The 27,986-nt window shown below is 49.6% G+C and overlaps 3 protein-coding genes across 9 annotated transcripts in view; 1 reads left to right on the top strand and 2 right to left on the bottom strand.

Annotated features, from left to right (window-relative positions):
• The window catches only part of LOC140418745 (uncharacterized), a 362,902-nt gene that overhangs the window by 39,293 nt on the left and 295,623 nt on the right, over positions 1 to 27,986 (top strand). The gene's annotated exons all lie outside the window — the stretch shown is intronic.
• On the bottom strand, positions 105 to 27,783 carry LOC140418744 (uncharacterized). 6 transcript variants are annotated; one of them, XM_072502344.1, is made up of 4 exons: positions 21,362 to 21,416; positions 8,443 to 8,505; positions 6,084 to 6,219; positions 105 to 1,730 (listed from the first exon to the last, which is right to left on the bottom strand). In XM_072502344.1, exon 4 carries the CDS (start codon positions 1,620 to 1,622, stop codon positions 249 to 251), a length of 1,374 nt encoding a protein of 457 aa, XP_072358445.1. In that variant the 5' UTR covers positions 1,623 to 1,730; positions 6,084 to 6,219; positions 8,443 to 8,505; positions 21,362 to 21,416; the 3' UTR covers positions 105 to 248. The 6 variants fall into 6 exon arrangements, with proteins under 6 accessions (XP_072358445.1, XP_072358444.1, XP_072358442.1 ...); XM_072502343.1 differs by lacking the exon at positions 8,443 to 8,505 and having other exon boundaries at positions 21,362 to 21,449; XM_072502341.1 differs by lacking the exons at positions 6,084 to 6,219; positions 8,443 to 8,505; positions 21,362 to 21,416 and adding an exon at positions 27,397 to 27,783.
• Positions 21,665 to 27,850, bottom strand: LOC140418747 (uncharacterized). Its single transcript, XM_072502350.1, has 2 exons — positions 27,779 to 27,850; positions 21,665 to 25,987 (listed from the first exon to the last, which is right to left on the bottom strand). Exon 2 carries the CDS (start codon positions 25,790 to 25,792, stop codon positions 24,767 to 24,769), a length of 1,026 nt encoding a protein of 341 aa, XP_072358451.1. The 5' UTR covers positions 25,793 to 25,987; positions 27,779 to 27,850; the 3' UTR covers positions 21,665 to 24,766.

Raw genomic sequence — 27,986 nt, 5'->3', positions numbered from 1 at the left:
ACTTCTTGTTGGAGGTGAGGATGGAAGAGACAGGGGAGAGCGAGAGAACTTCAAAAGGAACAAATTTGTATCAGAGATATTTAAAAGTTTCAACACACTGCGCATTTAACAAAAATCTAATTTATTTGACTTTTAGCTACAATATTAGCCCCTGTAAATGGGCTGGAGTTTGTTATCAGCAGAAAGAGACCCAAATGAACATTGTTCAGTCCTGAATGTGAGTTAACAGCAAAATCCATTCACTGTGGTTACTTGTGGCCTCGTTGATGCTGCTGCAGGTTGGATGACTGAGCGAATCCCTTCCCACACTTGGAGCAGGTGAATGGTCTCTCCCCAGTGTGAATCCGCTGGTGCCTCCGCAGGTCATATGATCGAGTGAATCTCTTCCCACACTGAGCGCAGGCAAATGGCCTCTCCCCAGTGTGAATTCGCTGGTGCTTCTGCAGGTTGGATGACTGAGTGAATCCCTTCCCACACTCTGAGCAGGTGAACGGTCTCTCATCAGTGTGAACTCGCTGGTGCCTCTGCAGGTCGGATGAGTGAGTGAATCCCTTCCCACACTTGATGCAGGCAAATGGCCTCTCCACTGTATGAATTCGCTGATGTACGGTGAGCTGAGATGATCGTCTGAACCCAGTCCCGCAGTGAGAGCACCTGAACGGTCTCTCGTCAGTGTGAACACGTTGATGGTACATCAGATTCCTAGAACGTTTATAGCAATTCCCGCAGTCTGGACATTGAAACGGTCTCTCATCAGTGTGAACTTGCTGGTGTGCGGACAGAATGGATGAGTGAGTGAATCCCTTCCCACACTTGGAGCAGGTGAACGGCCTCTCCCCAGTGTGAACTCGCTGGTGACTCAGCAGGGAGGATGAATCACTGAATCCCTTCCCGCACTTGGAGCAGGTGAATGGTCTCTCCCCAGTGTGAACTCGCTGGTGCTTCTGCAGGTTGGATGACAGAGTGAATCCCTTCCCACACTCTGAACAGGTGAACGGCCTCTCCCCAGTGTGAACTCGCTGGTGACTCAGCAGGTGGGATGACCGAGTGAATCCCTTCCCACACTTGGAGCAAGTGAATGGTCTCTCCCCAGTGTGAACACGCTCGTGTCTTAGCAGGTGGGATGACCGATTGAATCCCTTCCCACACTTGGAGCAGGTGAATAGCCTCTCCCCACTGTGAACTTGCTGGTGTGTGGACAGAGTGGACGACTGAGTGAATCCCTTCCCACACTTGGAGCAGGTGAACGGCCTCTCCCCAGTGTGAACTCGCTGGTGTCTCAGCAGGTTGGATGTATCACTGAATCCCTTCCCACACATGGAGCAGATGAATGGTCTCTGCCCAGTGTGAATTCGCTGGTGTGTGGACAGTGAGGATGACTGAGTGAATCTCTTCCCACACTTGGAGCAGGTGAATGGTCTCTCCCCAGTGTGACTGCGTCGATGAATTTCCAGCTTGGATGGGGAAGTGAATCCTTTCCCACAGTCCACACATTTCCACGGTTCCTCCTCCGTGTGACTGCATTTGTGGCTTGTGAGGCCTGATGATTGACTGAATCCTCGTCCACACACACAACACGTGTATGGTTTCTCCCCACTGTGAATGATGCTTTTTCCTTCCATGTTCAAAATCCAATGATATTCAGGATATGATAAATTGAGGACTCTGTCAGATTCTGATCTGATGTTTGGTTTGAGTTTCCGGACCTTCAAGACTCCCCTTCGAACACCCTGTGACACGGATTGAAAACAGAAAATAGGGATGAGTGAGAACCCATAAAAACACAAAGGCAGGTTGTGAAATTAAGCTGAATGAATCTGGTCATTTGTGGAGCCAACACTGAGAAAAAGTGACCATGAAAACTGCTGGATTGTCATAAAAACCCAACTGGCCTCTTTGGGAGGAGAGAGAAAGAGGTGAAGAGGGATTGTGTGTCTCTACAAGACATAATAGAGAGGAGTTGGCAAAGCAAATTCGATCTTGAGCTTCATAAACAGTAATATTGATTCAGAAACAGGGAAGCCAGGCCTCCGGTGACACAGTGATTAGCACTGCTGCCTCACAGTGCCAGGGACCCGGGTACAATTCCGGCGTTGGCAATTGTGTGTGTGGAGCTTGCACTTTCTCCCAGTGTCTGCGTGGGTTTCCACGCGGTGCTCAGGTTTCCTCCCACAGTCTGAAGAATGGCAAGTTAGGTGGATTGGCTTTGATAAATACCGGTTAGTGTCCAGGAATGTGCAGGTTAGGTGGGGCTATGGGTTTACAGGGACAGGGTGGGGGTGTGGGCCTAGGCAGGGTGACCTTTCAGAGAGTCGCAGACTTGATGGGCCAAATGGCCTCCTTCTGCACTGTCGGAACTCTATGGTTCTAATTCTATTCTATGAATCTTTATAAAGCTCTGGTCACCACTCTTCAGGAAGAATGTGAAAATTCTTGGAGAAGGTGCAGAGGAGATTTACCAGAATGGTTCCAGCAAAGGAGGTTATGGGGAGATTTGATTCAGGTACACAAGATTATGCCAGATTTCCATTGGGTGGACAAAAAAACTCTGTTTCCATTCACTGGTCGTACAAGCAGTCTGGACACAGATTTAAAGGTTTGGGTAAAACCTGGATTGAACTATCAAAGACCCTGAGGGGTCTTGACAACGTGGATGTGGAGAGGATGTTTCCTCTTGTGGGAGAATTTGGAACAAGGGGGTCACTGTTGCAAAGTGAGGGGTCACCCATTTCAGATGGAGATATGGATTTTTATTCTCTTGAGGGTAGTAGGACAGGGTGTGGCACAGTGGTTAGCACTGCTTCCTCACAGCACCAGGGACCCAGGCTATGACTCATCTTTCATTCCCTCACCTACAGTATAAATATCGCCCACTTTCTCTGTCTTTTAAATGTGAGCTCCTTTCTCTCCCCACTGATGCTGCCAGACCTGCTGAGATTTTCCAGCATTTTCTCTTTTGGTCCCGGGTTCAATTCCGACCCTGGGTGATTGTGGAGTTTACATGTTCTCCCTGTATCTGTGTCGGTTTTCTCCGGGTGATCCGATTTCCTCCCACAAATTCAAAGGTCTGCAGGTTCGGTGGATTGGCCATGCTTAAATGGCCCTTAGTCTCCAACAATGTGCAAGTTGGGTGGGATTATGAGGGTGGAGTGGGGAGCTCTTTCGGAGGGTCGATGCGGACTCGATGGGCTGAATGGGGTCAATCTGCACTGTAGAGATTCTATGACTTTGGAACACTCATCTTTAAAAGGCAGTGGAAGCAGTGTCCTTGGATATTTTTAAGGCAGAGCTGGATAGATTCTTGAAGAGCAAGGAGGTGAAAGGTTATCGGCCGATGGAGCAGCACGGTGGCGCAGTGGTTAGCACTGCTGCCTCATGGCGCCGAGGACCCGGGTCCGATCCCAGCCCCGAGTCACTGTCCAGGTAGAGTTTGCACATTCTCCCCATGTCTGCGTGGGTCTCACCCTCACAACCCAAAGATGTGCCGGGTAGGTAAATTAGCCACAATAAATTGCCTTTTAATTGGGAAGAAGAAAAGAATTGGGTACTCTAAATTTAAGGGAACAAAATTGGAAAATAAAAGAATTAGGTACTCAAAATTCTTTTAAAAAATTAGATCAGCCGCAAACTTATTGAATACCGGAGCAGACCTGAGGAGACGACTCCCAGTTTGTGTGTAAGGAGCAGTCTCGAGGGGGCGCATAATTTTTTCAGTGACTCAAAAATCTTTTTTACTGTCCTAATGAATATACAGAGACGCAGGCATGAATCTCACCAAGACAGACGGTAACATTTGAATTGAGTGAAAGTTTACTGATGACCATGAAACCATTGTCGATTGTTGGTTCACTCATGTCCTTCAGTGAAAGAAATCTCTGTCTGGCCTACATGTGACTCCAGATCCACAGTCAGCTGGCTGACTCTTAAAATGCTCTCTGAGATACACTCGGTTCAATGGCAATTAGGGATGGTCAGTGAATGCTGGCCCAGCCAGCGACACCCACATCCCGTGAATGAACAGAAAAGAAAATCTGCCATCCTTACCTGGTCTGGCCGACATGATTCCGAACCACAGCAATGTGGTTGACTCTTTAAATGTCCTCCGAGAAGGCCGAGCAAGCCACTCTGTTTAAGGGATATTAGGGATGGGCAATAAATGTTGGCCCAGCCAGTGACTCCCACAAATGATTAAAATAAAATCCCGGAGACTCCAGTCAGTCAATCCGGGAGAGTTGGCATCCGGTCCAGGCTCGCAGCGCATGCGCCCTACGGCACCTTGTCCTCTGTAAAGATGGCGGCCAGTAACCCGGGCCTGTCACCGCTCAGCTCTCACTCTGTTCGGTGCTGTCTAAGACCGGACCGTTAACATTTTCCTCGGGAGTTGAAGCCTCCACAGGGTATTTATGAAGCCTCCCGGCTCACTCCGCAGCTTCTATCGCTCCCCGGCCACCCACCGGCTCGATTCCTGAAAGTTGCTCGATTGTTTCTTTCCCGCTCCTCACACCATCAGCGACAACCTGAACTGCGTATTCGCCGGTCACAGCCCGAACGGTCACAATGCCGAGGGAGTGATTGGCGGCGGTACCGGACCAATAGGAATTGTGAGGGCGGGCCTGGAGGACCGGACGGGAGCAGCTGGTCCTCCAACCAATGGCAGTGAGTGAGGGGCGGGGCTGGACTGTGAGTGAAGCATGTGCAGTGCGGGTGATGGGCAGACGGGTCCACAATGGGTAAAGGGGGGGATGGCGGGGCGGAGGATCCGGTGGGTGGACGGATTGTTTCCGGAAACCCCGGGAATAAACTGAGCGCATCCCCCCTCCCCCCGTTTACACTGAGCGGGGCCGCAGCTTCCAGATCAATGAAGAGCCGCTTTGTATCAGGTTGGCCATTGGTTCCAGAGGTCTCCAGCGTCACTTCTTTATCAGTGAATCATTGAATGGTTACAATGCAGATTGAGGCCATTCAGCCCGTCCTGTTTGTGCTGTCTCTCTCTGCCAGAGCAAATCAGCTCCTCCCACTTCCATGTCCTTTCACTAACGAGACCAGCAGCAAATATTCCCCATCCCCAGTTACCTGTGGAGAAGATAATGTTTGACCTTCTTGAACCGCTACAGTCTGTGTGGTGAAGCTGCTCCCACAATGCTGGAGTTACAGGTTATTCACCTTATTGGTTAGGAATCGAACGGAGTGATCAGGGATCATCCAATTAGTAGGGTCCAAACTGAAGGACCGCCCAAAAGAGCACGAAAACCCCCCCAAGAATAAGAAGAAGAGTTCGCCACATGTTCGTCCTCTCTTGGACCTGGTACCCCGGTCCGGCCATCTCCAATTGCAGCAACACCAGAAGCAAGTCCAAGTTTAACGCTCGCTACCAAACAGATGAGCCCAGCTGAGCAGCAGTTACTCCTTCGGACTCGATAGATCCAGAATCGAACAGCGGCTACTGTTTCTCTGACCTAAACCGGGTGTCCGAAGTTAAGTACAGATTGTCATAGTCGATAGGTGTAGTTAACCAGTAGTGTTTATGTTGCATGACTAATTGTGTGTAAATAAAATAGCCTTGACCTTGAACTAACTAACTGGTGTTTGGCTCTTTGATCGATAGCCGGTTGAACCTTGTGGTGGTATCATTTGATACCTGGCGACGCGAAGCATTAGAATATAGATAACATTGAAAGAAGTTCAAACTCACTGATTGCCATAATTGGAACTGAGCCACAAAAAGGACCGAGTAAAAGAGCAAAAGAAGAAAAGGCAACAATTTGATTGGTCGATTGGCCTCCTTCTGCACTGAAGGAATTCTATGGTTCTGAGACTCCATTTGTCAACAAAATATTCATCAATAATTTGATTTTCTGCAATTTTGATTCGTCGTCTCAGATTGAATCAAGGCATCAGAAACAGGAACAGGAGTCGGTTATTCAGTCCATGTTCTAAACATGCAGGATATTTTGAAGCAAAGAGATTTTCTGAAGCATCAACACCAGGATGTGTAAAGAAATGGGACAGGAGCCTGGGTCTTTGCTGCATCATCAACAGGTCAAGAGTCAAGGATTGCTTCCCGAGATTGGAAGGTAACTCACGTAGTTCCCGCATTCCAAATCAGAGACAGGGAACGACAGGCCCCACAATCACAGGGAAGATGCTTGAGGATCCTCACAGATTCATTTTCTGATCACTGGGGTAGAGAAGGAACCATTAGAGATTCTCAAATGGCTTCTGAAAAACAAGGTCACGTCTTAATAATAACAATAATCTGTATTGTCACAAGTAAGCTTACATTAACACTGCAATGAAGTTACTATGAAAAGCTCCCAGTTGCCACATTCCGGCGCCTGTTCGGGTACACAGAGCGATAACTCAGAATGTCCAAATTACCTAACAGCACGTCTTTCGGGACTTGTGGGAGGAAACCAACGCAGACACGGGGAGAACGTGCAGACTCCAACAGACGGTGACCCAAGCCAGGAATCGAACCTGGGACCCTGACCCTGGACATTGAATTCTCCCGAACAGGCGCTGGGGTGTGGCAACTAGGGGCTTTTCACAGTAACTTTATTGCTGTGTTAATGTAAGCCTACGTGTGACAGAGGATTATTATTATAAATAAATCAAATCAAAACTGGCTCGTTGGTCCAGGGGTAAGATTCTCGCTTCAGGGGTTGTGCTCTATGAAAATGTGAGACGTCCCGTGTTCAAATCCCGGTTTTGACCTTTGATGTTGTTTCTTATTGGGGGCAGCATGGTAGCATAGTGGTTAGCACATTTGCTTCACAGCTCAAGTGTCCCATGTTCGATTCCCGGCTTGGGTCACTGTCTGTGCCGGGTCTGCCCGTTCTCCCCGTGTGTGCGTGGGTTTCCTCCGGGTGCTCCGGTTTCCTCCCACAGTCCAAAGATGTGCAGGTCAGGTGGACTGGCCATGCTAAATTGCCCTTAGTGTTGGGTTTGGTTACTGGGTTATAGGGACAGGGTGGAGGTGTGGGCTTGGGTAGGGTGCTCTTGCCAAGAGCCGGTGCAGACCCGATGGACCGAATGGCCTCCTTCTGCACTGTAAATTCTATGATAATCTATGAAACCTGGGTGAGGGTCACATTCAGGAGAAGTTATTAAAATGGAACCACATACAGATAAACTATATCAGGATTTACTGATATTTCCATTTGAATCACTGCTCCTGGCACCTGACACCTCTTAATCCATCACATCAACACTTGGACTAACTGACTGCGCTGAGGTCTGCCTTGGATTAAAAACTCGAGGACTACTTGTCATCACAGAATCCTAGACATTTACAGCACAGAGGAGGCCATTCAGCCCATTGTGGCTGTGTTGGCTGAAAATTCCTTGTGTCGGCTGAAAATTCCTTGTCCAGTCTAATCCCACTTTCCACCTCTTGGTCTGTAGCCTGCAGATCACACAAATTCCATATTGGGGTGTCTTTAATACGATGAGGTTTTCTGTCTCTACCTCCCTTTGAGACAGAGTTCCAGATCCCAACCACCCTGAGTGAAGAAAATCCTCAATTTCCCTCTAATCCTTCCAAGAGATACTTAAATCTCTGCCCCCAGGTTACTGACCTGTCTGTTAATGAAATAGGTCCTTCTGCCGTCTGATCCACTATATCTGGGGCCCTCATAATGTTACACACCTCAATTAAATGTCCACTCAGCCTCCTCTGTTCCACAGAAAACAATCGATCCAATCGTTCCCCTTGTTAAAATTCCCTAATCCTGGAAACATCCAGAAAAACCTCTTCCGTACTCTCTCCAGGAAGAATGTGATTGTACTGGAATGTGGTGACCAGAACTGTACTCAGTGCTCTCGCTGTGATCTAACTAATGTTTTTTAGTTCTAGAATACCCATTCTCTAACCTTCAATGTGATGGAAACTGACAGCTGCAACCTGTCAGCATTTGAAAGATATTTACAAATGATTCGAGAGTTTCTTACAGTTGGGATCTTTCTCTGTTCTGTCCATTCAAGGTGTTTGATAACAGACTTTCTCCTGTGAATATCCAGCTGGAGTTTTGGGCCTTGATGTGTTTCCTTGTTCATCTTGTTGCCTCTAAACATTGAATCTTGTGGTTTCAGACACCAGAGAATCAAACTCCCAGCAACAGATTGTCTTTTACTGACTTTCTTAACAGCTCTGCAATAATACAGGCCTAGTCATTCCTTACATAGTTCTGGTCCTCAGTGAAATACTTAAATGATGAGCTTTAGATGTTCTTCATATATTCCACAGGAAACTAAGGCCCTGTCTCTACCTCCCTTTCAGACAGAGTTCCCCCTGCCCGCCAGAGAATAAGGGAGTGAATCTGAACCGTGTCCCCGGGAAAGGAGCACCTTCGGGACCAGCCATCTGCCTTTCCATCGGGGACCGGAACCGATGGGGACCTCGCCGCAAACCACCCATCAAGGAAGCCCCCAAAGCTGGCCTACCTTTCAAATCGGCCCAGGGGGAGGTATATGAAGCCCATCTCCACTCATTAACGCCAATCGCAGCTGGAAATCGAAGTGGGTAATCATTAACCAGTGGCTCTGTGCGGGAAATCATTAACCACTGGCTCTGTGTGGGAAATCATTAAACCAGTGGTTCTGTGTGGGAAATCATTAACCAGTGGCTCTGTGTGGGAAATCATTAAACCAGTGGCTCTGTGTGCGGCAAATCATTAACCTGTGGCTCTATGGGCGGCAAATCATTAACCAGTGTCTCTGTGTGCAGCAAATCATTAACCAGTGGTTCGGTGTGCAGCAAATCATTAACCAGTGGCTCTGTGTGCAGCAAATCATTAACCAGTGGTTCTGTGTGCGGGAAATCATGAACCAGTGGCTCTGTGCAGCAAATCATTAACCAGTGGCTCTTTGTGCGGCAAATCATTAACCAGTGGTTCTGTGTGCAGCAAATCATTAACCAGTCGTTCTGTGTGCAGGAAATCATTAACCAGTGGCTCTGTGTGCAGCAAATCATTAACCAGTGGTTCTGTGTGCGGGAAATCATTAACCAGTGGCTCTGTGCAGCAAATCATTAACCAGTGGCTCTTGTGCGGCAAATCATTAACCAGTGGCTCTGTGTGCAGCAAATCATTAACCAGTGGTTCTGTGTGCAGGAAATCATTAACCAGTGGCTCTGTGTGCGGGAAATCATTAACCAGTGGCTGTGTGTGCAACAAATCATTAACCAGTGGCTCTGTGTGCGGGAAATCATTAACCAGTGGTTCTGTGCGGAAATAATTAACCAGTGGCTCTGTGTGCGGCAAATCATTAACCAGTGGTTCTGTGTGCAGGAAATCATTAACCAGTGGGTCTGTGTGCGGCAAATCATTAACCAGTGGTTCTGTGTGCGGGAAATCATTAACCAGTGGCTCTGTGCAGCAAATCATTAACCAGTGGCTCTTTGTGCGGGAAATCATTAACCAGTGGCTCTGTTTGCAGCAAATCATTAACCAGTGGTTCTGTGTGCAGGAAATCATTAACCAGTGGCTCTGTGTGTGGCAAATCATGAACCAGTGGTTCTGTGTGCAGGAAATCATTAACCAGTGGCTCTGTGTGCGGGAAATCATTAACCAGTGGCTGTGTGCGGGAAATCATTAACCAGTGGTTCTGTGCGGGAAATCATTAACCAGCGGCTCTTTGTGCGGCAAGTCATTAACCAGTGGCTCTATGTGCAGCAAATCATTAACCAGTGGTTCTGTGTGCAGGAAATCATTAACCAGTGGCTCTGTGTGCAGCAAATCATTAACCAGTGGTTCTGTGTGCGGGAAATCATTAACCAGTGGCTCGGTGCAGCAAATCATTAACCAGTGGCTCTTGTGCGGCAAATCATTAACCAGTGGCTCTGTGTGCAGCAAATCATTAGCCAGTGGTTCTGTGTGCAGGAAATCATTAACCAGTGGCTCTGTGTGCGGGAAATCATTAACCAGTGGCTGTGTGCAACAAATCATTAACCAGTGGCTCTGTGTGCGGGAAATCATTAACCAGTGGTTCTGTGCGGAAATGATTAACCAGTGGCTCTGTGTGCGGCAAATCATTAACCAGTGGTTCTGTGTGCGGGAAATCATTAACCAGTGGTTCTGTGCGGAAATGATTAACCAGTGGCTCTGTGTGCAGGAAATCATTAACCAGTGGCTCTGTGTGCGGGAAATCATTAACCAGTGGGTCTGTGTGCAGCAAATCATTAACCAGTGGCTCTTTGTGCGGGAAATCATTAACCAGTGGCTCTGTTTGCAGCAAATCATTAACCAGTGGTTCTGTGTGCAGGAAATCATTAACCAGTGGCTCTGTGTGTGGCAAATCATGAACCAGTGGTTCTGTGTGCAGGAAATCATTAACCAGTGGCTCTGTGTGCGGGAAATCATTAACCAGTGGCTGTGTGCGGGAAATCATTAACCAGTGGTTCTGTGCGGGAAATCATTAACCAGTGGCTCTTTGTGCGGCAAGTCATTAACCAGTGGCTCTGTGTGCAGCAAATCATTAACCAGTCGTTCTGTGTGCAGGAAATCATTAACCAGTGGCTCTGTGTGCAGCAAATCATTAACCAGTGGTTCTGTGTGCGGGAAATCATTAACCAGTGGCTCGGTGCAGCAAATCATTAACCAGTGGCTCTTGTGCGGCAAATCATTAACCAGTGGCTCTGTGTGCAGCAAATCATTAGCCAGTGGTTCTGTGTGCAGGAAATCATTAACCAGTGGCTCTGTGTGCGGGAAATCATTAACCAGTGGCTGTGTGCAACAAATCATTAACCAGTGGCTCTGTGTGCGGGAAATCATTAACCAGTGGTTCTGTGCGGAAATAATTAACCAGTGGCTCTGTGTGCGGCAAATCATTAACCAGTGGTTCTGTGTGCAGGAAATCATTAACCAGTGGCTCTGTGTGCGGGAAATCATTAACCAGTGGGTCTGTGTGCGGCAAATCATTAACCAGTGGTTCTGTGTGCGGGAAATCATTAACCAGTGGCTCTGTGCAGCAAATCATTAACCAGTGGCTCTTTGTGCGGGAAATCATTAACCAGTGGCTCTGTTTGCAGCAAATCATTAACCAGTGGTTCTGTGTGCAGGAAATCATTAACCAGTGGCTCTGTGTGCGGGAAATCATTAACCAGTTGCTGTGCGTGCAGGAAATCATTAACCAGTGGCTCTGTGTGCGGGAAATCATTAACCAGTGGTTCTGTGCGGAAATAATTAACCAGTGGCTCTGTGTGTGGCAAATCATGAACCAGTGGTTCTGTGTGCAGGAAATCATTAACCAGTGGCTCTGTGTGCGGGAAATCATTAACCAGTGGCTGTGTGCGGGAAATCATTAACCAGTGGTTCTGTGCGGGAAATCATTAACCAGTGGCTCTGTGTGCGGGAAATCATTAAACAGTGGCTCTGTGTGCGGGAAATCGTTAACCAGTGGCTGTGTGTGGGAAATCATTAACCAGTGGCTCTGTGTGCGGCAAATCATTAACCAGTGGCTCTGTGTGCGGCAAATCATTAACCAGTGGCTCTGTGTGCAGCAAATCATTAACCAGTGGTTCTGTGTGTGGGAAATCATTAACCAGTGGTTCTGTGCGGGAAATCATTAACCAGTGGCTGTGTGTGCTGGAAATCATTAAACAGTGGCTCTGTGCGGCAAATCATTAACCAGTGGCTCTGTGTGCGGCAAATCATTAACCAGCGGCTCTGTGTGCGTGAAATCGTTAACCAGTGGCTGTGTGTGGGCAATCATTAATCAGTGGCTGTGTGTGGGAAATCATTAACCAGTGGCTCTGTGTGCGGGAAATCATTAACCAGTGGTTGTGTGGGAAATCATTAACCAGTGGCTCTGTGCGGCAAATCATTAACCAGTGGCTCTCTGTGTGGCAAATCATTAACCAGTGGCTCTGTGTGCAGCAAATCGTTAACCAGTGGTTCTGTGTGTGGCAAATCATTAACCAGTGGCTCTGTGTGCAGCAAATCATTAACCAATGGCTCTGTGTGCGGCATATCATTAAACAGTGGCTGTGTGTGCGGGAAATCATTAACCAGTGGCTGTGTGTGGGAAATCATTAACCAGTGGCTGTGTGTGGGAAATCATTAACCAGTGGCTCTGTGTGCGGGAAATAATTAACCAGTGGTTGCGTGGGATATCATTAACCAGTGGCTCTGTGCGGCAAATCATTAACCAGTGGTTCTGTGTGGTAAATCATTAACCAGTGGCTCTTTGTGCGGCAAATCATTAACCAGTGGCTCTGTGTGCAGCGAATCATTAACCAGTGGTTCTGTGTGCAGGAAATCATTAACCAGTGGCTCTGTGTGCAGCAAATCATTAACCAGTGGCTCTGTGTGCGGGAAATCATTAACCAGTGGTTCTGTGCGGGAAATCATTAACCAGTGGTTCTGTGTGGTAAATCATTAACCAGTGGCTCTTTGTGCGGCAAATCATTAACCAGTGGCTCTGTGTGCGGGAAATCATGAACCAGTGGTTCTGTGTGCAGGAAATCATTAACCAGTGGCTCTGTGTGCAGCGAATCATTAACCAGTGGTTCTGTGTGCAGGAAATCATTAACCAGTGGCTCTGTGTGCAGCAAATCATTAACCAGTGGCTCTGTGTGCGGGAAATCATGAACCAGTGGTTCTGTGCGGGAAATCATTAACCAGTGGCTCTGTGTGCAGCAAATCATTAAACAGTAGCTCTGTGTGCGGGAAATCATTAACCAGTGGCTGTGTGTGGGAAATCATTAACCAGTGGCTCTGTGTGCGGGAAATCATTAACCAGTGGTTGTGTGGGAAATCATTAACCAGTGGCTGTGTGTGGGAAATCATTAACCAGTGGCTCTGTGTGCGGAAAATCATTAACCAGTGGCTCTGTGTGCGGGAAATCATTAACCAGTGGCTGTGTGTGGGAAATCATTAACCAGTGGCTCTGTGTGCGAGAAATCATTAACCAGTGGTTCTGTGCGGGAAATCATTAACCAGTGGCTGTGTGTGCAGCAAATCATTAACCAGTGGCTCTGTGTGCGGGAAATCATTAACCAGTGGCTGTGTGGGAAATTATTAACCAGTGGCTCGGTGTGGGAAGTCATTAACCAGTGGCTCTGTGTGTGGGAAATCATGAACCAGTGGCTCTGTGTGTGGGAAATCATTAACCAGTGGCTGTGTGTGCGGGAAATCATTAACCAGTGGCTCTGTGGGGGAAGTCATTAACCAGTGGCTCTGTGTGTGGGAAATCATTAACCAGTGGCTCTGTGTGTGGGAAATCATTAACCAGTGGCTGTGTGTGCGGGAAATCATTAACCAGTGAACCAAGTTAATTTTCAGAGAACCACTTTCACTTGGAATTATTTTTCCATGGAAGTGGCTGATCAGCCATGATCGTATTGTAGAGCAGAGCACACTCAATGGGCTGAATGGCCTGCTTCTTTCCTATGTACCTGTCCTGGGAGTGTTGGGGACAGTGTAGAGGGGGCTTTTCTTTGTATCGAACCCCGTGCTGTATTTGTCCTGGGAGTGTTTGATGGGGACAGTGTAGAGGGAGCTTTACTCTGTATCTAACCCCGTGCTGTACCTGTCGTGGGAGTGTTTGATGGGGACAGTGTAGAGGGAGCTTTACTCTGTATCTAACCCCGTGCTGTACCTGTCCTGGGAGTGTGATGGGGACAGTGCGGAGGGAGGGAGCTTTACTCTGTATCTAACCCCGTGCTGTACCTGTCCTGGGAGTGTTTGATGGGGACAGTGTCGAGGGAGCTTTACTCTGTATCTAACCCCGTGCTGTACCTGTCCTGGGAGTGTTTGATGGGGACAGTGTTGAGGGAGCTTCACTCTGTATCTAGCCCCGTGCTGTACCTGTCCTGGGGGTGTTTGATGGGGACAGTGTAGAGGGAGCTTTACTCTGTATGTAACCCCGTGCTGTACCTGTCCTGGGAGTGCTTGATGGGGACAGTGTAGAGGGAGCTTTACTCTGTATCTAACCCCGTGCTGTACCTGTCCTGGGAGTGTTTGATGGGGACAGTGTAGAAGGATGGAGCTTTACTCCCTGTCTAGCACGCTGCTCTGTGTAGATCAATGTGGGTCACACTCCAGCTTTTCACACTTTGAACCGGTGTTTTCTCTTTCTGCACCTGTGTTATCCATGTCAAGTGTTTAAATATTGAGGAGGAACAATGTTTATGTTGAAACCCGATCGAGCCCCTCGTCCGGAACCTGAGCCACAGGCTACAGCTGGTGTGTAACCTGTAACCAGATCCCAGCAGCATTAAAACAAGCTGACAACCGACAGTAGCTCCTTGTATAGCGAAAGCTGCTCCCGGACTGTCAGCAGAAACAGGACCGAAGAAGACCCTCAAGCTCTTCGCCATAAATATGAAGCTAATGAGGTAATCACAATTTGCAGTCAAATATATTCAACCCCTCCCATCTCTCTCTGTACCCCGAAGCCCGACCTTGCACAGAAATTTGGGAAGGACACAAAGGCGTTTGTGGGAGCGAGGTGAAGCAACAAGAGGGGATGATGATGTGGGGGGGGGGGGGGGGGGGGGTTGTGGAGGGTAGTGGAGAGGATTTGAGAGGGAAGGTGGACAAGGCTGCGTCATGGGGACGGCTGCGGGGTGGGCGGGGGGATTAAGGAGAGGATCCATTCCAGAGGAGGGGGGTCCTAGAGGCCTCGGGGAACATAGAACATTACAGCGCAGTACAGGCCCTTCGGCCCTCGATGTTGCGCCGACCTGTGAAACCACTCTAAAGCCCATCTACACTATTCCCTTATCGTCCATATGTCTATCCAATGACCATTTGAATGCCCTTAGTGTTGGCGAGTCCACTACTGTTACAGGCAGGGCATTCCACTATTCTCATTCCTTACTATTCTCTGAGTAAAGAACCTACCTCTGACATCTGTCTTATATCTATCTCCCCTCAATTTAAAGCTATGTCCCCTCGTGCTAGACATCACCATCCGAGGAAAAAGCCTCTCACTGTCCACCCGATGCAATCCTCTGATCATCTTGTATGCCTCAATTAAGTCACCTCTTAACCTTCTTCTCTCTAACAAAAGCAGCCTCAAATCCCTCAGCCTTTCCTCATAAGATCTTCCCTCCATACCAGGCAACATTCTGTTAAATCTCCTCTGCACCCTTTCCAATGCTTCCACATCCTTCCTATAATGCGGCGACCAGAATTGCACGCAATACTCCAAATGCGGCCGCACCAGAGTGCTGTACAGCTGCAACATGATCTCATGGCTCCGAAACTCAATCCATCAACCAATAAAAGCTAACACACCGTATGCCTTCTTAACAACCCTCTCAACCTCGGTGGCAACTTTCAGGGATCTATGTACATGGACACCGAGATCTCTCTGCTCATCCACACTGCCAAGAATCTTACCATTAGCCCAGTACTCCGTCTTCCTGTTATTCCTTCCAAAATGAATCACCTCACACTTTTCTGCATTAAACTCCATTTGCCACCTCTCAGCCCAGCGCTGCAGCTTATCTATGTCCCTCTGTAACTTGTAACATCCTTCCGCACTGTCCACAACCCCACCGACTTTAGTGTCATCTGCAAATTTACTCACCCATCCTTCTACGAGGGGAGGTTACTGAGATCCCCCCCGCCCCCCCAGCATGATGGGGTCTGGGGGAAAAAGAGTCGAACCGCAGAATCCCTACAGTGCAGAGAGAGGCCATTCAGCCTATTGGTTCTGCACCGACCTTGTGAAAGAGAACCCAAATCTAGGCCGACTCCCACCCACCTGCACATCTTTGGAGAGGAGGGGGTGGGGGAGGGGAAGAGAACCTGGGATGAAGAGACTGTAGAATGAGTGGTCCAAAGGAGAGGTGTTGGTGGCGTTCGGGATACCGGGGATCCTGTGTGTGAGAGGGCTCCTGTGAGTGTCTGGGAAAGGGGTTCCTGTGTCCGCAGGCGTGTGCCTGGGGGAGGTGGGGCATCCTGTATCTGGGTGTGGGGGGGTCCTGTGTGTGGAGGCAGGGAGGGGGGGGAAGAGATGTCCTGTGGGCGTGTGTCTGGGGGGAGGTATCCTGTGTGTGTGTGTGTGTGTGTGTGGGGGGGGGGGGGGGGGGGGGGGGGGAGGGTCTTGTGTGTGGATGTGTGTCTGGGGGAGGTGTCCTGTGTGTGGGTGTGTGTCTGCGGGCAATGTCCTGTGTGTGGGTGTGTGTCTGGAGGAGGTGGCCTGTGTGTGGGTGCATGTCTGGGGAGGTGTCCTGTGTGTGTGGGGGGGGTCCTGTGTGTGGGTGCGTGTCTGGGAGAGGTGTCCTGTGTGTGGGTGTGTGTCGGGGAGGTGTCCTGTGTGTGGGGGAGGTGTCCAGTGTGTGGGTGGGTGTCTCGGGGAGGTGTCCTGTGTGTGGGTGTGTGTCTGGGGGCAATGGCCTGTGTGGGGTGTGTGTCTGGGGAGGTGTCCTGTGTGTGGGGGAGGTGTCCTATGTGTGGGGGAGGTGTCCTGTGTGGGGTGTGTGTCTGGGGGCAATGTCCTGTGTGGGGTGTGTGTCTGGGGGAGGTGTCCTGTGTGGTGGGGAGGTGTCCTGTGTGTGGGTTTGTGTCTGGAGGAGGTGTCCTGTGCGTGGGTGTGTGTCTGGGGGGAGGAGGTGTCTGGGGAGGTGTCTTGTGTGTGTCTGGGGGCAATGTCCTGTGTGTGGGGTGTGTGTCTGGGGGAGGTGTCCCGTGTGGGTGTGCGTCTGGGGGGGGGGGGGGGTCTGGGGGCGGTGTCCTGTGTGTGGGGGTGGTGTCCTGTGTGGGGGGTGTGTCTGGGGGGTCCAGCTCCCCTCACTGACCCCCTGTTTTGTTTGCTTTACAGGCCGCGGGGCAGGACGTTGTTGCTGGCAGTGAGGCCTCCTCTCCTCCCCCTGCTCCTCCTCCTGGGCACGGGGCTCGGCTGCCCCTCCGACTGCCTCTGCTGGAGCCCCAACCGGACGGTGAGCTGCTCGTCCCGGGGGCTGGAGTCGCTGCCGCGGGGGATCCCGGCTGGCACGCGGGCGCTGGACCTAAGTGACAACCGGCTGGAGCGGCTGGACTGGGGCCCGGGACGGGGCCTGAGCCGCCGGCTGGAGGAGCTGGAATTGGGCCACAACCGGCTGCGGGAGCTGGAGGCCGGCGCCCTGGGCGGCCTGGAGCGGCTGCAGCGCCTGGGCCTCGGCCACAACCTCCTGCGCTACCTGCAGCCCGGAACCCTCCGCGGCCTGGCCGCCCTGCGCAGCCTGGAGCTGGCTGGCAACCCGCTGCTGCTGCTCGGCGACCACACCTTCCGCGGCTTGGCCGCCCTGCGCACCCTCAGCCTGGGCTCCCCCGAGCTGGCCTGCGCCGGCCCGCGGGCCTGGGCTGGCCTCAGCGGCCTCAACCAACTCACCGTCCGCGGTGCCGCGCTGACCTGGCCACCCGGTGCTGCCCTCTCCCCCCTCATCAACCTGACCGCCCTCCGCCTGCTGGCCTTCCCCAAGGCCGCCGCCCTGCCCGGCCGCCCCTTCCAGGACCTCTCCCGCCTCCGCCTGCTGGAAATCGACTCCTGGGCCTCACTGGCCCAACTCGGCCCCGATTGCCTCCTAGGCCTCAATTTGGTCTGGCTCTCGGTCACCCGTTGCAACCTCAGCGCCATCCCCTACGCCAGCCTGAGGACTCAGGCCTACCTGCGCTTCCTCAACCTCTCCCACAATCCCATCGGTGCCATCCGCGGAGCGCTGCTGCAGCATGTGACCCGCCTGGAGGAGCTGCGATTGGTGGGCGGCCGACTGCGCGTCATCCATGACGCCGCCTTCCGCGGCCTCGTCTACTTCCGGATGCTGGACGTCACGGCCAATCAGTTGGCCAGCTTGCCGGCTGCTGCCTTCCGCTCGCTGGCCTCCCTCCAGAGCCTGGGCCTCGGCCTCAACCCGTTGGCCTGCGACTGCCGCCTGCTCTGGATCGTCCGCCGGCGCCACCGCCTCCGCTTCCTGGGCCCCCAGCTGCCCACCTGCACCTCCCCGCCGTCCCTCCACGGCCGCCGCCTGCCCGAGGCCGCCGGCTCCTTCCCTGCCAGCACCTTCAGCTGCCACCGGCCCCGCATCCACGACAAGAGGCCGCAGCGGCTGCAGGCCCGAGAGGGCCAGACCGTCACCCTCCGCTGCTCGGCCGACGGCCAGCCGCCGCCCCTCATCCTGTGGCTCAACCCACGGCGCCAGCGGCTGGGCCACCCCGAGGCGGGGATGAGCCTCCCCGGGGCGGGGAAGAGCCTCCCCGGGGGCCTGGGCCTAGTATCCGAGGATCTGGGCCTGAACCCCGAGGACCGTGGCCTCCTCCCTGGACGTCCGGACCCCAGCCTGCCCCCCGCGCCCCCACTCCTCTCCGGCCCCGCTGTGGGCCGCAGCCGCCTCCTGCCAGACGGCAGCCTGCAGATCACCTCGGTCCGCCGCATGGACTCCGGCACCTATCGCTGTGTGGCCCGCAACGCCGGCGGCAACGACACGGCCTCGGCCTCGCTACAGGTGCGGCCGCTCTCGCTACAGGAGCTGGGACTGGCTGGGCGCTCCGACTCCCGGGCCAAGGCCGGCCTACGGCCCGGATATCCCTTCGACACCCACACGCTGCTGGTGGCCACCACCATGGGCTTCGCCTCCTTCTTCACTGTGGTGTCGCTCTGTTTCACTTTACTCTTCATCTGGAGCCGGGCCAGCGGGCCCATCAAACACAACAACATCCATGTTGACTTCGTGCCACACGCGGGCGGGGGTGGCAGAGGTGGCGACGGGGACGACGCCAAATTCAACATGAAGGTGGTCTGAGGGCTGACGTCACTGTCCGAGACGTCACTGCGACCCCATCTATGCCGCAATTGCTAAAGGACAAGTGTCCCATATGCCTTTTTCACCATCCTATTAACCTGTCCTTCCACCTTCAGAGATCTCAGAACAAACACACCACGGTCCCTTTGTTCCTCAGACGCCCCAGTGTCATGCCGTTCATTGAATGCTTCGTTGTCAAATTACGCCTGCCAAAGTGTGTCACCTCACATTTTTCAGGGTTAAATTCCATCTGCCACGTTTCTGCCCATTTGACCATCCTGTCTATATCTTCCTGTAACCAAAGACACTCAACCTCACTGTTAACCATCAGGCCAAGCTGTGTGACAGCCACAAAGGTAATGATTCTACCCCACACATCGTCATCTATGGCGTTTATATAAATGACAAACAACAGGGGACCCAGCGCAGATCCCTGTGGTACGCCACTGGACACTGGCTTCCAGACACTAAAGCAGCCATCTGTCATCTTCCTCTGTCTCCTACAGCCAAGCCAATTTTGAATCCACCTTATCATGTTACTCTGCATCACATGTGTATTTGTCTTCTTTATAAAGTCTCCCATGTGGGATCTTGGCAAAGGCTTTGCTGAAATCTATGTAAACTACATCACTACCACTATCGACATACCTGGTGTCAATCAATCAATCAAAATTTGTTAGGCATGACCTCCCGCTGACAAAGCCATGCTGACTATTCCTGATCAAACCTTGCCTCTTCAAGTGGAGATAGATTCTCTCCTTCTGAATTTTCTCCGATAGGTTCCCAACCACTGATGCGAGACTCACTGGTACTTAGTTCCCTGGCTTATCTCTACAACCTTTCTTAAATAGTGGGATCATATTAGCTGATCTGCAGTCCTCTAGCACCGACCTCGTCGCTAAAGAGCAATTAAAAATTTGGGTCGGGGCCCCTGCAATCTCACCTCCCACAGCATCCTGGGACACAATTCATCCAGACCTGGAGATTTGTCCACTTTTAAGCTTGCCAACACTTCCAATGTCTTGTCACTCCCTCTGTCAATTCGCTCAAGAACCTCACAGTTTCTCTCCCCGAGTTCCAAGTCTATCTCCTCATTCTCTTGGCTGGAGACGGATGTGAAATATTTATTCAACACCCAACCAATGTCCTCTAAAGTTTCTCTCCATTTAGATAATAAAATTGCCTTTTTATTCCTCTGACCAAAATTGATAACCTCACACTGATGCATGTTAAATTCCATCTTATCAAATGTATTCTGGAAGTCCAAACACATCTACAGTACCCCCATTATCCGCCTGGCTTGTTACATCTTCCAAGAACTCCAACAAATGAGTCAAACACGATTTACCCTTTACAAAACCACACTACAAAGTCTTACAACATCAGGTGAAAGTCCAACAGGTTTGTTTCGATGTCACTAGCTTTCGGAGCGCTGCTCCTTCCTCAGGTGAATGAAGAGGTATGTTCCAGAAACATATATATAGACAAATTCAAAGATGCCAGACAATGCTTGGAATGCGAGCATTAGCAGGTAATTAAATCTTTACAGATCCAGAGATGGGGTAACCCCAGGTTAAAGAGGTGTGAATTGTGTCAAGCCAGGACAGTTGGTGGGGGATGAATGTATCGCGACATGAATCCCAGGTCCCAGTTGAGGCCGCACTCATGTGTGCGGAACTTGGCTATAAGCTTCTGCTCGGCGATTCTGCGTTGTTGCGCGGCCTGAAGGCCGCCTTGGAGAACGCTTACCCGGAGATCAGAGGCTGAATGCCCTTGACTGCTGAAGTGTTCCCCCACTGGAAGGGAACATTCCTGCCTGGTGATTGTCACGCGATGTCCGTTCATTACCACACTGACTCTGATGGATTGCGGTTTGGCTTTCCAAAAGTCCAATTACTACTTCCTCAATAATGGATTCCAACAGTCTCCCAACAACAGGCTTAAACTAACTAGTTTCCTACTTTTTGAACAGGAGGGGTTACATTAGACTTTTTCACTAATGCAGTGACATTGTCACTGGGTCAGTGTCTCCCCCCCTGATCTCTATGAGGTTGTTTGCGGAGAGGAGCTGGAAGCGGCGGATAGTGAGAGTGGAGAATGTCCATTGGGGCTGGTTTAGCACACTGGGCTAAATCACTGGCTTTCAAAGCAGACCAAGGCAGGCCAGCAGCACGGTTCAATTCCCGTACCAGCCTCCCCGGACAGGTACCGGAATGTGGCGACCAGGGGCTTTTCACAGTAACTTCATTTGAAGCCTACTTGTGACAACAAGCGTTTTTCATTCATTGTTTCACATTCAGCAGTCGGGCCGCACTGAGGATTTGTAAACCCCGCCTCCCGACACCTCACAATGCCAGGGCAATGATTGACGGCAGCTCCTGACCAATAGGGTGAAGAGGGTGGATTCGAAAGGCCAGTCGGAATCAGCTGGTCCTCCAGCCAATCGGAGTGAACGAGGAGGCGGGACTAGGCCGAGTGAAGCATGCGCAGTGCGATTAATGGCGGCGTTCTTTCTCGGATCCATGATCCGGAAAGGTGGGAATGGCCGGACCGAGGGAGAGCTCAATTAGGCGCGTCGTTGTACACACTTCTTAAACATGTTATATAAACCGAAAATCCTGAAAAATAACCTACCGGTATCGGGGAGGGGACCTGAGCGGGGCCTGCAGCTTTCTCACAGACGAGACTAAATGGCGGCCATCACGCTCGCGCGTACTAGAGGAGCTGCGCATGCGCATTCGTCGACGTTCTTGGGGCACGAGCAGCAATACGCGCGCGCGCATCCACCGTCTGTATTGGGGCAGCAGCGGAGCGCATGCTCAGTCGCCATCATTGTTGAGGGCAATATTTTTGGAATGTTTCACCATGACAGACTGTTTCACTCTGAGTTACAAATTCTTATTTATGAGGCAGAACAATGATACATGTCCAGGGCAGTGACAATAATTCGTATTTATTGTGCCTTGACAAAATCAAGCAATTTAACACATCTCAGAGAAACGTTATAAAATAACAATGACACTGAGCAACATGAGGAGATATTAGGAGAATCTTAATGGAGGAAAGTGAGTGAGAGAGTGAGAGAGATTTAAAGAGGAAATTCCAGAGCTTGTGGCCCAGTCAAATTATAAAAGGCCAGTAATGATGGACCGAATAAATCAGGAATGCTGGAGTGGGCAGAAATAAATTAGTGCAGAGATCTTGAAGGGGTGTGTGAGGAGATTACAGAGATCAGGATGATCACAACTATAGGAAACGAAGAATGGGAAATTTCAACTTTTGGTACTTCTTAAAAGGAAAGTGAGCACAGGGGATGGGTAAACAAGACTTGTTTGTATTGTATTTGTTTTATTGTCACATGTACTGAAGTACAGTGAAAAGTATTCTGTGTACAGTCATAAGTTCGGATATGGAGATGTTGGCATTGAACTGGGGTGAGCACAGTAAGAAGTCTTACAACACCAGGTTAAAGGAGGAAGGAGCAGTGCTCTGAAAGCTAGTGATTTGAAACAAACCTGTGTAAGGACTTTAACCTGGTGTAAGACTTCTTACTGCAGTCATAAGTTCATAAGATACAGGAGCAGAATTAGGCCATTTGGCCCATCGAATCTGCTCCACCATTCTATCATAGCTGATATTTTCCACATCTGCTCCCTACAATGCTAAAGACCAAGAGCGGGATTGCAAAATCAGCCAGAGCATCTCCTCGCTAGAACACATGTCCTCAGAGCAGGAGTAGGAAATGTAGCCTGACATCTTCAATGTGATCATGGCTGATTCCATCCTGGCCTCAACTCCACTTTCTCCATAAAGCATTCTCCATAAACCTTCAACCCATCACCAATTAAAAATCTGTCTAACTCCTCCTTGAATTGTCACTACATCCACCACACTCTGGGGTAGTGAATTCCACAGATTCACAATCCTTTGGGAGAAGTAGTTTCTCTTCTTTACCTCAATTAGATCGCCCCTCATTCTTCTAAACTCCAGAGAGTCTAGGCCTAAACTGTTCAATCTCTCCTCATATGACAAACCCCTCATCTCTGGAATCAATCTAGTGAACCTCCTCGGAACTGCCTCCAATGCGACTACATCTTTCACAAATAAGGGGACAAAACTGTGCACAATACTCCAGGTGCGATATTACCAATGCCTTGTATAGTTGCAACAACACTTCCTTACTCAATTCCTTTTGCTAACATTCCATTTGCTTTCCTTATTATCTGCGGCACCTGGATGCTCGTTTTCTGTGACTCATGCACAAAGACACCCAGATCCCTCTGCATAGGAGTTAAACTCCATTTGCCACATTTTGGCCCACTCTCCTAACCTATCGATATCCATTTGTAAGGTTCTTATTTTCTCATTGCAGTTTACTGGCCCACCTATATTTGTGTAATCTGCGAATTTGGTTTTTGAACCTTCTATCCCTGTATCCAAGTCGTTAATATAGATTGTAAATAACTGGGGCCCAAGGACCGAACCCTGTGGCAGCCCACTAGTTACATCTTGCCATCCAGAATAAGAACTATTTATCCTGACTCTCTGTCGCCTGTCCTTCAGCCAGTCTTCTATCCAAGCTAATAAATTATCCTAATCCCATGTGATCTCACTTTGTCAATTAACCTTCTTTGTGGCAACTTATCAAACGCCTTCCAGAAGTCCAGATATACTACATCTACAGGATCCCCATTATCCACTTTGCTTGTTACATCTTCGAAGAACTCACAATTCTTTAGTCCAGAAATTAACTTCTTAGTATTTGGAATGGTGGAATGTGAATTCAGTTTTTTAAAATCTGGATTTAAAAGTCTAATGATGACCATGAAACCATCGTTGATTGTCATAAAAACCTATCTGGTTCACTCATGTCCTTTAGGGAAAGAAATCTCCTGCCCTTACCTGGTGCAGCCCACATGTGATTCCAGACCCACAGCAAAGTGGTTGACTCTTAAAATGCCCTCTGAAATGGCTGAGCAAAGCACTCAGTTCAAGGGCAATTAATGATGGGCAGTAAATGCCCAGCCAGCGACACCACATCCCATGAGATAATTTTTTTTTAAACTTGAGGAAGGATGTGAAGGCATTGGAGTGCAGAGTCCAGAGAAGATTCCCAAGAATGTTTCCAGGGATAAATATGAGAAGACGTTGGGTCTGTTTTCCGTGGAGAAAAGAAGGCAGATTGGAGACTTGTAGAGGTAATCAAGATCCTGAGGGCTTTAGACGGGGTAAATAATTAAAATCTATTTCCCTTCTGGAGTACATCAAGAACTAGAGAGCACAGATTCAAAATAATTAGCAAAAGGAGTAGAAGTGATGTGAAGAAAAATGTTTTCACCCAGAGGGTGGTTGGAGTCTGGAATGAACATCTTAAGAGGGTGATGGAGGCAGCTCCAATCAAGGTATTTAAACGGGAATTGGATTGTTATCTGAAAAGTAAGAATGTGCGAGGTTACAGGGATAAGGCAGGGGAGTGGGATTAGGTAGAATGTTCTTTCAGTGAGCAGTGCAGACTCGATGGGCTGAATGGCCTCCTCCTGAACTGTAATGATTCTGTGGTTCTGTCAGTACAGGTCCATCATCAGCATTGGAACTGAAACTCCGATCATTACACCAACACAGAACCACACTGGAATTTCAGAAAACTGGGAAATCTTCCGAGGGCAACTGACACCAACATCAGGTGAAATTCACCAACCACCCAATGTCTCCAACAGATTGATAGGATTGATGAAAGCTCAGTGTTTAATCTGGGAGAAGGTGAACCAGAGAACGAAAATAATTCAGAGTAAGAAAAGATGACAATAATGTCCCAATCAGTATCAGGAGATCAATCAGTCTCCTCTTATCATTGAGGAAACCAAACATTCAAAACAGTGTCTGAATCAAAGCTGATTTAATCAATATTTATATAGAACATCAATGCACACCCCAGCTTTCAGGCTTATTAATACCAGCAGCAACAAACTCTAGCTGTCAGAGTGAAGATGGTTCAGTCCAGATGTGATAAACAGCAGAATCCAAATCCAATCCCTGCAGTCACTTGTGAACTCGCTGGTGTCTCAGCATGTGGGGTGACTGAATGAATCCCTCCCCACACACTGAGCAGAGGAACGGCCTCTCCCCAGTGTGACTCCGCTGGTGCTTAAGTAGGTTGGACTTCCAAGAGAAACCTTTCCCACAGAAAGAACAGATGAAAGGTCTCTCCCTGGTTTGAGTGTGTTCATGTGTCAGCAGATCCTTCCGGCTTTTAAAGCTCTTCTCACAGTCAGGATATTTAAACGGCCTCTGATCAGTAGGAACAAGTTGGTGTGTCAGCAGATCGAATGAACGGGCGAATCCTTTCCCACAAACGGAGCAGGTGAACGGCTTCTCCCCTGTGTGAGTGAGTTTATGGCTCAATTGATCTCTTTTCCTTTTATAGTTTTTCTCACAGTAAGAACATTGAAAAGGTCTCTCCTCACTGTGGATACCATGGTGTGACAGTAGACCGTATGAGGTTGTGAAGCCTTTCCGGCACACAGAGCAGGTGAACGGTCTCTCCCCAGTGTGAACTCGCTGGTGTCTCACAAGGTGGGATGATTTAGTAAATTCTTTCTCACACACAGAACAGGTGAATGGTCTCTCCCCGGTGTGACTGCGTTGATGAATATGCAGCTCAGATGGGTAATTGAATCCCTTCCCACAGTCTCCACATTTCCACAGTTTCTCCCCGTTGGGACAGCACTTGTGTTTTGACAGGTTTGATTTTTGGCTGAAACATCGTCCACACACAGAACACGGAAACATGTTCTCCCCATTTCTCTCCTCACTGTGGATACAATGGTGTTTCAGGAGGTGGTACGAAGTTCTGAAGCCTTTCCGACACACAGAGCAGAAGAATGGTCTTTCCCCAGTGTGAACTCGCTGGTGTCTCAGAAGGTCAGATGATTTAGTGAATCCTTTCTCACACACAGAACAGGTGAATGGTCTCTCCCCGGTGTGACTGCGTTGATGAATATGCAGCTCAGATGGGTAATTGAATCCCTTCCCACAGTCTCCACATTTCCACGGGTTCTCCCCCATGGGACAACACTGTGTTTTGACAAGTTTGATGATTGGCTGAAGCTTCGTCCACACAAGGAACAGGGAAACACTTTCTCCCCATTGTGAGCTTTTAAAAAAAATTCCATGTTCAAAAGCTGATAATGTTCTGGCTCTGATGAGTCGAGTGACTGTTACATCCTGATGTGATATTTACAAATCACCCCTTCCAATATCCTGAAAAATGAATTCAAAGAGGAGAAAAAGAGAGTGATAAACTGAAAGGCAGCTTGTGAAATGGAGTTGGATGAATCTGGTCATTTGTGGGACCGGCACTAGGAAATGTGACCATGAAAACTTCTGGATTGTCATAAAAAACAACTAGTTCACCAATGTCCTTCTGGGAAGGGAAGCTGCCACCTGATCTGGGCCTACACCTCCTGGTCTGGGGGAGAGAGGAAGAGGGAGGTGGGAGTGGGAAGGCTTGAAGGAGAGGATTTTATCTAAAACTCGACCAGAGCTCTCATGTAACATCCAAAACCCTTAACCTCCACTATCATCTCCAAACGTCCCTCCAAGTCACAAAACGTCCTGAATTGTCTGACTCAGTACTGGATAAGCAGAAATGTCCTCCATTTAAATATCGGGACGAGGAAAGCAATCGTCTTCAGTTTCTGTTACATATCCCACTCCCTAGCTACTATCTCTATTGCAACTCTTTGAGGCTGAACCAATCTGTTCATAATCTGGTTGTCAAATTTCATCCCAAACTGTTTTTTTGATGACACATCACTAAGACTGTCTATTTCCACCTCAGTAACCTTATCCAGATGTGCTGCTGCCGCATCTCATCTGCTACTGAAATTCATTCATTCCTTTGTCACCTCAATCCTTAACAACTCCAAATGATTCCCTTGCCAGCCTCAGGTTCAACTCCACACAAGGTCATGTCAAAATCTGCTGCTTGTGTGCAGATTCACACTAATACCTGTTCACCCAACATCAGGAATGACCGAATCCACTGGAGAAAAGGGGACATCTTGGGAGGGGGGGGGGGGTATGGTGGGAGATGTTGATGACAAAACGATTGATGGGGGAAGGGTGAAACCTGTTGAGAGTGAAGATTGTGGAAACTGGAGACATGTGGCTTTATCAGGGGTATCAAGTGCACACCATTTACATGGTGGAGGAGGCCCAACAGTTGTCCAAAACCAAAAATATGCCCTTATAACATTCCAAATATAAAATGTGTGACTTACACTCTGCCTGTTCTACCCACCAAGTGTGCACAGAGCTCTCTTGGACCTTAGACACTCCATGCTGGTCCCCAACATATAAACACAAAAACGCAATATCCCCTCCCTTGACAGACAGAAGCCTATTCCCCTAATCCTAACTACCATTGCCCACTCAGGTCATTCCCATCAAACGTCCTCCCCCAACTCAGTCAGAAGCCTTTCTATCAACCCCCCTCCCCATCTCACTCACAGGTTCCTCTCTTCAGACCTCCTTCCTCACTCACTCCAACTACCCCTGCTCACTCACAATCTACTTTCCCCAACCTCCCCTCCGCATGCTCATTCCCTGTGGCTGTGATAATTTAAATTCCAAACATTAACTGTTTCTATCCACAGAAGCTGACAGACCTGAACATTTGTCCACATTTTATGTCTTTACTTCCGATTTCCAGCATCCGCAGTATTTTGCTCTAATTTGAACCATCTGACCGAAAAGCCACCCAGTCAGCTCAGCGGAATGTCCTCCAGCTGTTTTGTTTGGATTGTTGTCACCATCCGGGTCACTGAGAGCCCGCCCACTCGTCTGGCCGAATCCGCGCATGCGCTTCGCTGCCCGCCGAAACAAGATGGCGTCCGTTAACCGGGGCCTGTTCCCAGGAAAAGGCCCTGGAACCGAAAGCACGGGACCTCCAGGCACCTGTCGGGGCTTGCAGTCTGCACCAGGTGTTTATGAAGCCTCCGCTCTCTCCCCATCCCGACTCCCCACTCCATTCCTCCCAGCGACCCTCACCTGCCGAAAAAAAACTCTCCAGCACTCACATGCCTCGGAGCAAAGTGACACTGCGCATGCTCTATATACAGCATTGCGCCGGCGTACTGGGCTCCTGGGGAGTGATCAGGGCAGATTCACAAACGCTGGGTATGTTGGGTAATAACAGCATTACTGAAACTCCGAATAGGTAGACGAAGATATATTTTGTTGCCTCGTTGAAATAAAA

This window comes from Scyliorhinus torazame, chromosome 5, assembly GCF_047496885.1.
Source record: "Scyliorhinus torazame isolate Kashiwa2021f chromosome 5, sScyTor2.1, whole genome shotgun sequence".
Lineage (NCBI taxonomy): Eukaryota > Metazoa > Chordata > Chondrichthyes > Carcharhiniformes > Scyliorhinidae > Scyliorhinus > Scyliorhinus torazame.
This window is presented reverse-complemented; position numbering and strand designations above follow the sequence as displayed.

What these genes read in the sequence shown, in the direction of transcription:
- LOC140418744 (XM_072502338.1), bottom strand. Translation starts at nt 5,821, where the DNA reads ATGGAGTCTCAGAACCATAGAATTCCTTCAGTGCAGAAGGAGGCCAAT. An exon ending in AGTTCCAATTATGGCAATCA is followed by an intron (nt 1,731 to 5,692) that starts GTGAGTTTGAAC and finishes TCCGTGTCACAG; the next exon opens with GGTGTTCGAAGGGGAGTCTT.
- LOC140418747 (XM_072502350.1), bottom strand. Translation starts at nt 25,792, where the DNA reads ATGGGGGAGAACCCGTGGAAATGTGGAGACTGTGGGAAGGGATTCAAT.